Source organism: Phyllostomus hastatus, unplaced genomic scaffold (assembly GCF_019186645.2).
Source record: "Phyllostomus hastatus isolate PE091 unplaced genomic scaffold, TTU_PhHast_1.1 phas_contig_58, whole genome shotgun sequence".
In the NCBI taxonomy this organism is placed as follows: Eukaryota; Metazoa; Chordata; class Mammalia; order Chiroptera; family Phyllostomidae; genus Phyllostomus; species Phyllostomus hastatus.
In genome coordinates, this window is record NW_025333916.1 from 14,735,886 (window position 1) to 14,749,249 (window position 13,364).

Genomic DNA, 13,364 nt, shown 5'->3' on the forward strand with positions numbered 1-13,364 from the left:
CTTCAATCCGGAACTATCTGGCCTGAAAATTAGTTCTCATAAACTAACCATGGTTCCCTTGGTCCATCTGAGAACAAAACTTCCTGATTTATTTTTTCATTATAAGAAAGTTCAAGATTTGTACATTTTCCTGCTATTTGGATCAAAAGGGTGTATAAGTTATAAATGCATGCAAAAGTAGATATGGTGTGAGCTGAAAATAGGCACATAAAATGAGCTTATAAATGCCCATACAATAATAAAACAACTTATAGTATATGGCAAGTACTATAGTGATAAAAACAATTCAACATAATTATCATTAGCTTTGAAGTTTTGACTTTTAAGTTTTTTCAAAGGAGGTTTCTTTTTTCTTTCTTCCTCTTTCTCTCTCTGTCTCATTTTTTGCCTGAGTCTACGTACACAAGATCAAAGCAATGAAGACTAATGCTCATTATCCTCTGGATCATGAAACCCATCAGCCATACATGTGTGGTTAACAGCTAACACACACTGCTATATAATCTTCTGAGGGCTAATATTTGTAGATGATACAAAAAAATTGTTGATTCTCCCTAAGATTTGTTTCTTTAACCTTCACAGAGACCACCAACCTCCCGTTAACAGTGACAAGAAAGCCCCCCCGCTCTGCCAAAGTAACTTCATTTCATTTCCAGTGTGAGGTTGGTGATGTTTCTAATTTGAGAGGGGTGAGACTAGGAAGCCAGATCAGTGCTTTTCCAACTTCTCCCTTGTCTTAGGCTGAAGTAGAAGCATACCGTGGCTTAAAGCATAGACTCTGGGTTCTGAAGTTGATAACCTCTAATTAATTATTAGAGAATTTCCTTAGTCAGCTTTGAGAGTCAGCTAACATTATCTAAATCAAATAACATTCACAGGAAAAGGAAGCCACTCATTTGTCCATGTGTTATTACACAAGCACTCATAGGCATCAATTTGAAGGGCTGAAAGACAAGGAAGCCCCACTAAAATTAAACACCTTTTTACGGTTTTCAGGATGTCGCTCTTATTCTTTCCCATTGATAGAGCAGTAAGGTTTTAGTTAGAGTGAGAAGGAAGTTCTAAAAAATCTGGGTGCCTGTGTCTTCAAAATATGTAAGTGATTGAACATGTCATTTGGTCTGACAGGTACAGTATGGCTGCAGGTCAGCACGGGAGAATCAGCCTACTTTTTGCATCTGTGTGCACATGGCTTTTTAGGTCTCACAGTTGAGAGGTAAATGGCCACTGTGTTCCCAAAGGACTTCTTTGAATTCAGTAGTCAAGGAGACCTTGACATCAAAACCTTAACACAATGACTATCACATGCTTTAAGGAGTTTATGTCAAGACATCCCTGGTTTTTTGAGGTACTATTATAAAATTTAAAAAGAAACTATTATAGAAAATCCTAAGGATTCCATTAAAAATTTATCAGAGGTAATAAGGTCAGCAAGGTTGCAGGATACAAGATATAATGTCAATATATAAAAATCAATTGCATCTCTATACTTGCAACAAGCAGAAAAAGAGGAAACCCCATTTACATTTCTATCAAAAAGAAAAAATATTTAAGACTAAATGTAATAAAAGTGCTGCAAAATTTATACTCTAAAGGCTAAAAATCATCATTGAAAGAAATTAAAGATGATTTTTAAAAAAACAAAAAAGCATTTCACATTCATGGATCCAAAGAGTTAATATTGTTGAGATGGCAATACATCTCAAATTGATCTAGAAATTCAGTGGGATCCATACTAGAATCCCAGCTGGCATCTTTGTGGAAATTGACAAGCTGATCCTAAAATTAATATGGGAACTCAATGGACCTGGAATAGCTAAAACAATTTTGAAAAAGAAGAACACAGTTGGTAGTCTCACATTTTCCAATTTGAAAATGTACTACAAAGCAATATTAATCAAGACAATAGTACTGGCATAAGTAGAGACATAAACATTAATGGAATATAATGGAGATACCAGAACTAAACCGATATATCTATGATTAATTGATTTTCAACAGAATGCCAAGACCGTTAAATGGGGAAAGGATAGTCTGTTCAACAAGTGGTGCTGTGATAAACGGACATCCACACACAAAAGAATGAATTTGAACTCTTCACACTATATACAAAAGTTAACTCAAAAGAGATCAAAATATAAGTAAACAAATGTCATATCAGAAGAAAATACAGAATTAAGTCTTCATGACTGGCGATTTGACAATGTTGTCTTAGTTATGACACGAAAAAAAGCACAACCAACCAATGGAGAATTTGATAAACTGGATTTCATACAAATTAGAATCTTTTGTGCTTCAAAGGGCACTACTGAGAAAGTAAAAATCCTACTCACAGAATGGAAGACGATATTTGCAAATAATGTTCAGTATTGGAAGGGGCACCTGAATTCAGAGTCTATAAACTCTTACAACTCAATAACAAAAAGGCAAATAACCCAATTAAAAATAGGCATAGATTCTGAATAGACATTTCTCCAAGAAAATATATAAATAGCCAAAAAGCACATAAAAAGTTCAAATATGAGCAAACATGAAAATACAAATCTCAACAACCATTGGATATTATTGCATACCCATTATGGTGGCTATGATTAAAAAGTCAGATAAAAACAAGTGTTGGCAGGAAAGTAAAAGAAGCAGGACCCCAAAATACTGCTGGTAAAAATTTGTGCAGCCAGACTGGACAACAAACTAGCAGTTCTTCAAAAAGTTAAAAATAGAGTTACCACACAATTCAGCAATTCCAATCATTGCAATGAAATCAATAATGTAATCATCATTCAGATAAGAATTAGGATACTCTCATGTGATAAATCAGAGATTCAGGGGAGCTGTGAGAGCTGCTGCCCTGCTGGGGGCTCTTCGGTGGCCCTGAGAGCAAACTGCCGTGGAACAGAGGACAGGACACATGCAATCATTTAACCTCTCTGTGCTTCAGTTACCTTATGTTCACAAAGGAGGGTGTGAGTTTTTCTTTAATGCCCGATAAGCAACCATATTATAAATAGTTTCCTTCCTTATCCTACCTAAGTCATAGTCAATCTATTGAAGTCACTACTCTGAATGTCATTTACCAGAGGTGCAATGCCTGATTGCCTTCATCAATGGCTTTTTCCTAGACCATTCAAACACTTAAACAGAAACAACTCCAAGTTCAGTTTCAAACCCCTAACAAGTTATGTTAATCTCCAAAGCCTATATAAGAAGCATAGCCATAGCTGTGATCTATGATTTATAGTTCTACAGAGAATAGTTAAAAGTTTCCAGCATTTTATAGCAACAGCCTCAATCAATGTAGAGAGGTTCTGTAATCCAGAATCAATACTTGAATCATCTGCTGAACTTGGAGCTTTTTAACTGAATAAACTCAGCATCACTAATTCTTAAATAACTCTCATGAGTGAAGTGTTCTGTAGATTACATGCTGTAAATTATGTTAAAATTAGAAGCCAATTTGAGAATCTACAGGTAGGAAATCACACAATTTCCAAATTTGATATCTGATTTTAGTCCAGTTAAAGCCTCCCAAAAGGCCAGAGCTAAGCATCACTCTAAGACATGTTTAAGGACAATCAGGCCTTTACCTAATTTTTTTGCTTTGCATTTCTAAAGCAGCTGATACAATAACAAAAAGAAAGGTTCCATTTGACTCTAGGTCAGATACAAGAATGACATGGAGGCATTAGACAAGTTGCAGAGGTGACAGAGCAATCCTGAATTATGACATGAGGGGAAGTAGAAAAATTAACCTATAATTTATAAATAGATACAAAGGAATCAATCCCACAGACGACAATTGACTGGGTAGGTAAGGAAGAGAAATTATCATGAGGTGTTGGAGAGCAGAAAAGAGTATTGCTAGAAAGGAATTATTCCAGAGACACCACAGAAAAAAGTGAGAGGAGATATTCACAGAGAAAAATTAGTATCTTGGTGATTCAATAAAGGAAAAAAAAAATCCTTAGTAAATTTGGTGGACAGAGCTTGGTACAAAGCTTGACAAGGCTTCATTTGAAATATAGAAATGGAAGAGTAGTGGAGGTGGTCTCCAAAAAACACAAAGTCTGGAGAAATACTGTCATTACCACCAAGTATTTTTGAGTAATTATTATGTGTCTCTTTCTGGAATAGGTCTTTCACTGTGGTTGAGACAGAGATAAAAGATGTAGGGCACTTTAGTTTTGCAGAAAACTAAAGAGGGCACTTGCTGGAGAGAGGGAGGGAGACGAGGTCAAATAGGTTACTCCCAAGCCACGTTTGAGGGGCTTCAAAAATCAGGCAGAGTTTGTACTTGAGGAGGAAAGCAACAAAAAATTCACTGCACAATGTTGACTAGGTGATTATTTGTGAGAATCAAAAGCAGAGATGAGTCATAAAAATTATTCAGAAACCAGAAATATTAATATGGAATTCAGAAGAAAGGTTAGGTTTAGACATGCAAAACTAGAAACTAACAATTTCATTTTCTTTTTTTGTTGTTGTTCTCTTTGGTGTACTTTTGCACTCCAATCATCTATACTACAAGACATTTGACTTATAGTTTACATATAAGAGACCTAAAATGAAATTAAACAAACTACTGAGGAAATTGGAACAATGGAAAAGTGGGAAGCAAGTAGTAGAATAGTGATGAAGCCTGGAGAGATGTGAAGTTTTCCAAGGTACAAGTATAAAGTAAGGTGAATAGAGTGGGCTCTTATTGCTTGGAAGTTAATTTATTAATTCACTCATTTATTCCACTCCATTTATGGAGCACCTACTATGTGCCAGGAAGATAGTGAGGATACACATGGTTTCTTCCCTCCCAGAATGCACAGGCTAGTAGAGGCAGGGAGGTGTGCAGGACAGATTTATAGTCATACATTCAAGTTTTGGAGATGGCACAGGTAAGAGAGATCACCTAGGACTCAGATGGGAGATATGAAATGAATGAAAGAGCCCTGGCTGGCGTAGCTCAGTGGATTGAGCGTGGGCTGTGAACCAAGGCATCGCAGGTTCAATTCCCAGTCAGGGCACACGCCTGGGTTGCAGACCACGGCCCCCAGCAACCTCACATTGATGTTTCTCTCTCTCTCTCTTTCTCCCTCCCTTCTCTCTCTAAAAATAAATAAATAAAATCTTTTTTAAAAAAGAAATGAATGAAAGAGCCCATCAATGTACAGACACAGACACGTTAAAGTTCAGGGAAACTGTGTGAGAGCCAGGGAATACTGGGGTGGTAGTTATTCCAGGTAAAGTAAAAGCCAAAAACTAGGGCTACATAGAAATACAGATCATAGAAGAATAAAATGTAGGTCCCCGAAGTTGTCAGTGTCAGAGGGGCAAGGATCTCCTGGATCAATTATTTGTCAGATCTGGAGACAAAACTGGAAGTGTTGACTCATTTGCAAGGGGATGAAAGGGTCAGCCATGAAAGAAAGCAGTCCGACCCCATCTACTACCCTCTGATTTATCTGCAGGGAGAATTAAACCCCTGTATAAAGGGAACTATTGTTTTACAAGTACCTGCTATCATAAGTAAACCAGATAACAATCCATTGATTTTGTTAAAAAAAGAATTAAAGTTCCCTTAAACGTTTGAGTGTTTTCTTAGCTGAATGTTTACATTAGGCTCCATTCTTTCCAACACTTTTATCTCCCTTATTTAGGAATCATTTTCTGCTATAGATACAACTATACACAAATACTTCCTATTAAACTGCCAGTTTTCAGCACAGAAACACATTAACTCACAAAGCACTTTCAGAAGTACTTAAATTTTCCATTGACAAAGTGGACATGTTTATGTGCCCTTTGTGGGAGGTCGGACACCAGATTAATTCCTGAAGATAACATTCTATTAGAGAATAAACTAATTTCAAACAATTTAGGAGGGATAATATAGGAGTTCTTATTTTGCTACAGTGTTATTTTTAATTATTCAGTAATGTTCAAACAATTTAGCATATTCAGAATGCCTTGATGTAAAGGTACCCTTCTTCATAAAGCGACTCTGTTCCAGTTATCTTCTGTATCCTTCAAAGTACAAGCAGGACTCAGCCTTTGACAGAGGATTACAGTCATAACATTTTAGATTCATTTTAGTTTTAAGAAAGTTCCAGAGAAGAAATGTTACAGCTTGTCAAGATTCCTTCTACATTTAACAATATTCATTATAAAAAAAATTTTATACTGAACATAATTTATGAAGTTGAATTTTACCTCATTTCTTCTTTCCAGGAATTCAGTGGAAATAAAGAAGCTTTCATATATCCATAAGCTATAATAATAGCTGTTATTTATTGAGCACTTACTTTGCGCCATGTACTGTGATAAAAGCTTTACACATTAAACTACTTCATCTTCATACCATGATTTAAAAGTACATATTCTTGTTTCTATTTCACAGAAAAAAAAAAAAAACTGGAGCTTGGAGAGGTAAAGGGTGGCTCAGGATCTCAAAATGAAAAAGTAACAGAGCTGGGGCTCAGCTGAGGTCCTTCCTGTTCTTAATAATAAGAAACTTAACTGCCTCCCAAGTGTCCCCTCTCAGCACTGTCTTTACCACTCCCAAATAACCCTAATCCTTTACTCAGTGGTCTGCTATGTAAACATCTCAACTCTTCTCTAAACCCTCTCAAGATTTTCCAAATCCACCCTACCGGGAAACAAGGATTAAACTTTCTAAGAAGGAACTTTCTCAATGTTTCCCAAATCTACTTTACCAGGAAACACAGATAAAGCTTCTTAATAAGGATTATTTTATAAAGCATAATTACTAGATTCCTACTTTAGAGTCTCAACTCTATCAATTGCTTAGTAACAGTACGCAGGTACTGTGTGGTGGCTTATAAACCACCTTAATGTCTACACCATTTCTAAGAACACAAGCTACCAGTGGAATACTTGGTGGTGAGTATAGCTAATGTAATTGATCTTTTATATTTATAAGGTTATTTTTTAAAATAGAATGAAATATTGCATTATATGCATAACTGTGTTAGAATCACCATCTTAGAATGAGAACCAGATTCATTTTTTCTCTTTTATAAAGAAATACATGTCAGAATGAATATGGTAGTATAAAACAAGAGATAAGAAAAAAAAAAGAAGGTTGATATCCTGTCAACTAAATGCCTTGGATGATAAATAACTAAATTAAAACAAAATTAATGTTATCTTAGACTAGGTTTAATTTTATACTTCAGTGGATTTTTCATTACACCATCTGGGATAATATAGCTTCTAACTGAAGTATTTTACCTTGTTCATAATTGTGTATTCCACATGCATTCCGAGTACGTCACTATCTTTAATGTTTCCTGCCCCACCACTTCTCTCACACACACTTGGCTATTGAAAATACAATAAAATAGAGGTGGGAGTTATTATACCCATGAGTACGGTAATTAGTACCTCTTATGAGGAATTTTTGGCTCACTTCAAATAATTTCTTATCAATGTGGCATGAAATACCAGATGTAATAGTATATAGTAAATTTTTCATAAGAACTTTTATCAATTCACAGTTTAGGCAATGGCCTTTAGTTCAGAGGGAGGACACACACCTCAGTAAAGAAGGGAGAGAGACCTTACAAGAATGACCTTGTGCTCTTCTTACATCATCAGTCACAAAAGTCACCGTCACCTCCTGGCCCCACCCATGACCACCAGCCCAATTTCAAGTTGAGAGAAAATAGCAGTGTCCCGAGATTTGCTAATTATTCCAAGGAACAGAAAGCAAGGAGGGAGAGATTTCTAGCACAATGCCACTGCAAATATATTGAATATCTTTCAGAATTGTTGAATTCCTTCTATGAAACAAATAAAAACCTTGTTACTTGGCTGACACAAATTTCATCCAGTGCTTGAATTAGGATTTACACTGATTCTTTTATTTCTGTCTTCTAACTTGTATGTGCTAAAAGAAAAGGTTTAAATTCTGTTGCTTTTGTATAAATACCCAAATAAATTTATGGTACATTACACATCACAAGTTTTCAGTCGCCAAATATGTGAAACATTTGTCCTAGGTAACTGTGCAAAATACAGCTGGGTTACATTGGAGCCTACACTGGCTTCACAAACAACAGTTGCCTTAGAAATGACGTTTATGGAGGTGGAAAAGACTCCTGTATGACTAGTAAGTCCTTCTGTTTGTGTTGCGCATGCACACTCTCAGATCTACTTTCCAATTCTCCTCACACACTAGTTGCAATACTCTGAGCAGACTATGAGGGGCCCAGCTTTCAATGGGTTTAGAGTGGCAAGGGATCCCCAGTGATCCTGTCAAAAGTATTATCTCAAACAGTATTTACAGAAGGCATGGGATTTCTAGGACTTCTGCAGAGGCAGAAAGTCCTCTGGTTGGTCTCAGAGTAAGTCATGGAGTTTTCAGCCTTAGAGGGGGGTTGAGTAGCTCCATCAGGATAAGAATGAAGCATACACACACAGAGGGGGCCTTAGGCTTTCCTTCTGAGAGCACTGTGAGTACATGGGCCTGTCTTTCCAACAAGGAAGCTGGTTTGTGATCATTATTCATATTTGGATCAGACCATGGATTTGTACCTGAAATCCATCATTTCAATTATATTTGGTAAAGCTCTTTTAGGTCATTAAAATTTATGTACACTGCTTTAAAACTACCTTTGATTCAGTTCCAGTATTACCAGAAATGTTCCAGAAATGTTTATAACTATTGCTCTGATAGATAGTATTCTAAGTTAAAACAACCGTGATTAAACAAATTCCATGTTATTGAATTTGAATACAAATTAACATCTTGCTGAAATAGCAATAGCCAAATTTATTTCCTAGAACTAGATTCTCTTACCAACCCTCTCCTACTAAATGAAACCTAAAGCAAAGGAAGAAGAAAAACTATGTATCATAGCTTGGACTTTACATGTGTTTTTTTCCTTTGTTCCTGTACAAAAAAAGGAACTGTTAGTATCTGAAATTCTGGTTTAGAAAATGCATATACCAGTATTAAATGATAGTTACAATGAGAAAGTTAAGATGCTGCAGACCCACACTCAGCAGCCTCCTGGTAAGCAGGCCCACTGATGCAAATTTACTCAGGACATTGGGAAATATAAGCTGCTCCTCTCCTACCTGTCAGTCTCTGAGGTTGTTCATTCAATTCACAAAATCCTGGAATCATAATGTTGGACAAGACCATGGCAATTATCGAGTCCAATCTCTTAATTTTATAGATAAGAAAATTGAAATCACTCTTTTTATATGTACCCAGACAAAAATGTACAACTCAATTCAATATTTCTATTTAAATATTTAGGCTTCCAATATATCCATTGATACAAATGAAACGCCATTTCAAAAGTCACAGAAACTTGTATTCCATTTGTTTTATAATGAAACCTCAAGCACCCCTTAGATAATGTTGCCACTATTGAACTTAAATTTGTCTTTAAGAATGTCTATCTCCCACCATGAGCATGGGTAGGGCAGGGGAAAGTGGTGGTGGAAAAATGGAGACAACTGTATTAGAACATCAATGAAAAAAAGTAAAAAAAAAAAGATTCTCCAACTCATGCTGAGTGAGAAATGATAATCCAAATCAATCAGACTCTAAGCATCTCTAAAGCAAGGCTTATATCTTACCTGGCTTCACATTCCTAACACCTAGCAGAGTATCTACCACAAAGCAGATGTTTTTTGTTTTTGTTGTTGTTTTTTTAATGTGTTGATTAGCCAAATGAATAAATGATTGCTCTGAATATCAGTGTAGTAGCAAAATAAACAGAAGTGAAACATGAAAGCCCTTCTTGGCCTAGTTTATGTTATTTAGTTGTAATTCGGGGTGTTATCAACACTTGGATTCACATTGGTTTATCATCACAGGATTTTACCTGAAATTCTCATAAGAATAGGTGCCACCCTTACAACTTTCTATTCTTAACACTCTAAAAGTGTATTGGAAACAGTCCAACAGAAGCATGATAGAAACGAAACCCGCTATTAACTAAAGATACATCTAACCTGCATAACCATTTACACCCCCCTCCTACTCTTTCCACTTTAAGCTTATTTCACCACAGAATCATATGGTCGTTTAAACTCAGTGTTGCTGCCGGAATCCAAGCAGGCATGAAAACTTGTTTTATTCCAACATGCTCCTGGTCTTTCCTCAATTTTCTCAGTTCAAATGATACTAGAGAAATGTAAACCTCTCACCATCCAGATGGTCCACGTAACAATACACATCATAAGTTTCATGAGAAGAACGGAATCCATAGGTCCTGACACCTTCCTTCCCCATCATGTCTCCATAACAACCTTCTCGGGGAGTCCGGATGGGATATCTGGAGAAATAAAGAACTAAAAATTAGCACCTGATTCTCACTCCCAATCGACGAATTAAAGCCTGTGGCCCCCAGACATCTCACCTAACAGTCTGATCAGCCAGCCAGCCTGCATCGCACTGCTCGAATCCATCTTCATAGGCAGCATTGAGCTGCTCTGGACTTGCTATGACTGCTCCAACGTCCAAACAAGCCTTCTGCGCACTCTCAAAATTCAGAGTGTACCTACTGGTGGCCGCCCTGTAGTGAAACACAACCCCTGCAAAGACAGCAGCAAACAATTACGGGTATGTTCAATCTGCCACCACAATGTGCCAAGTTTCTCATTGGAGCAATATTCAAATTATTGCTAACATGGTAATAATGCCTTGATAATTCTATATTTTTACTTTATGTAGCATTATGCAAAATGATGGTGATATGAGGAGCCCCAGAAATGCCATTCACTTGGGTGTCCCATTGTGCTTCATTACAAAGTTCCCTAGCCATACATTTTCTGTTCACATGTACGTAATCTAAGATTTAAGCCACTAAATCCCAAAATGTGGACAGTTGTCCTAATACAAGTAGTATTCAGTAGTGTTCATGGGAACACTGGACAACTAAAGGGAGTAGTTGCAAGGGATAAAAAGAGTTTAGGGGCCACAAAACCAACATCTACTTCATGATTTTTCCCAGAGCCAACTCAGAAGCACATGGAACATTCATGAACACCACTTCTCCTAAACATAAAACATATTTACTTCCAGTGACAATACACTAAGATGGAAAAGATACTGTACTAGGTATGAGTGAGAAGGCTTGTTTAATCCCTAATTATCTCCTTAAACACACACAAATTCTTAATCATGTACTGGACCTTAATTTCATCCTCCTTAAGTATGACTAATACTGCTTATGTTCTTTGACTAATGTGGTGTTGAAATTAGGTAAAGGATTTTAAAATGTTGGACAGGCTACTAAGTACTACTCAAATGTTTATCATATTTATCATCTGATCAGCATAATTTAGGGTCTCCCATATGACAGACAAAATGTAGGACTTTTATCCAAAAGAAGTCCTGAAGTCAAGTCAGGAATCCTGGTACTTGTCTCAAATTCCACTTTCTTGTGTTTTAGGAGTTGCATAAACTAGTAGCTCTTCCTGTCCTCCAGGGCTCAAGGAATTGTCAAAGGGCTGAGGAAAGAGAAGCTGAGGTGGAGCTGTGGTCCTCTCCTCCCACTTCAACAAGAGCATCTCCATTTTCAACTGGAATAAATATGGTGACTCATTTCTGTAAGTCTGCAAAGCAAACCAAGCTAATATGCCTGAGAAGTCACCAGAAAATAGAAATTGGGACATCTGGGTCTCATGGATGAGCTTTTGAGTCATATCATTTGACTACTTTTCTTTTTCGTTATGCAGAATGAATTTTGGTTTCTGAAATATCTTCTACTCTCCTTTTATTCCTAGTACTTTACTGGGGTTGACAAAAGTCTGCCTTTCAGAGCCTGACATCTAACTATAAGAATCTCCCACATATCCATACCTAGATTGTTTGAGGTCTGTGCCAACAAAGGAAGTAACTGTGAGGGAACAGACTAGCCATGTCGTAGATGAGCACACGTGATCAGTGCCAACACAAAAAGATCTACACAGGCACCAAGTAAGATGCATTGACAATTAATATTTGTGTTCCCATCTCTGATATTGGAAACAAAATCATCTACTGCATTTCAGAAAATTTGTACCTTTACAGAACTACTCTGAAATTGCCAAGACGTATATATGATGGTATTTGGTAAGTATGAGAGGTGGCTTATAATAATCTCTAAGGCAAAGCAAGAATTTGAACAGTTGTAAATTAGTCTTATGTTGACTGAAGCTTCAAATAGTCTTCTTGATAATTAAAAATCTTCTGTGTGCACTGCAGATTGGCAGTGAGGGGCACAAAAGAGCCTCCATGCCCAAGGCAGTGAATAACAGACTGTACAAGTATCTGCAACTGTTGGGATCATTTGAATACCTCATGCAGCTAAGGAGATTAAGCAGAGGATTTTCATTGTTTCAGAGGGGCAAGGGGCAAATCCATTGTTAATTCTTTAATGATAATTTTAAGAATTTGTTAAACTCTTGGGCATTTTAAATATATATTTAATATATTTATATTATATATATATTTATATATAGTATGTATCTATCTATCTACCTATCAAGAGAAATATTAAAAGCATAAAACAATTCTATGCTAACTAAAATTAATGACAAAAAGCTTAAAAGAGCAAAGAACACAGGATATTTAGTGGATACCTGGATAATATAAAAATAGATTTATGGAAGAGAACAATAGAATCTGAATGTAAAAGGATGTCCAGAAAATTAATTTGTTGCATCTGAAATTTAAAGTATTTCCTTTTGGCTACACAAGAAAGAGTTTTAATAAAGCCCTTTGTATATATTTCTAAAAGGTAAATATATTATAGGGAAGTGGAGGGTTGGAAGAAAAATCTGTTCCATCATGTCTAGGTATTAGAATTTAGCTTAGTAACTTGCCAAAACATTCTGCTTCCAAGAGCTATGGCATTATGTGTGTACCCAATTAAAGCAATTTTTCTTTGCTTTGTCTCCTAACTTAAATTCAAATGACATGTAAGCTACCACTGGAAGATGGCTAAAACCAAATGTTTCATTGTAAGGCAATGATAACAACTAGTATATTAACCTTAAAGAAATTCTGTGAGTTATAGTTTTGATCCAATTCAAATGTTTATTGAGTTTTGGCCTTTTAAAGGTACTGTGATATGCACCAAGTTACTTATTGTGGCTATTTGTTCAATGTACATTAAGACAGAATTTATATTTCATAAAAGCAAACTCAAAAATTTTAACAATCATGCTAGAAGAGTGAGGAAAATAAGGAAAAGTTTTTGGGGAGTGTGTATATACATGCATATGTTGTATATGTGTATGTGTGTATATGTACATGTGCATACACACATATGGAATAATTTTAACAAAATGTAGATAGCCTTTACAGTCTTCGAAAGCAATATCAATAGGTCTCAATAATGAGTAATGAT

At 36.1% G+C, this 13,364-nt stretch overlaps 1 protein-coding gene across 2 annotated transcripts in view; it reads right to left on the reverse strand.

Annotated features, from left to right (window-relative positions):
- Positions 1-13,364, reverse strand: part of VCAN (versican) — a 105,493-nt gene that overhangs the window by 74,122 nt on the left and 18,007 nt on the right. For both annotated transcript variants that reach the window (XM_045848089.1, XM_045848091.1), the window contains exons 4-5: positions 10,389-10,563; positions 10,177-10,304 (exon numbers count right to left, since the gene is read on the reverse strand). In XM_045848089.1, coding sequence (XP_045704045.1) covers positions 10,177-10,304; positions 10,389-10,563 — 303 coding nt within the window. The remainder of the gene's footprint in view (positions 1-10,176; positions 10,305-10,388; positions 10,564-13,364) is intronic.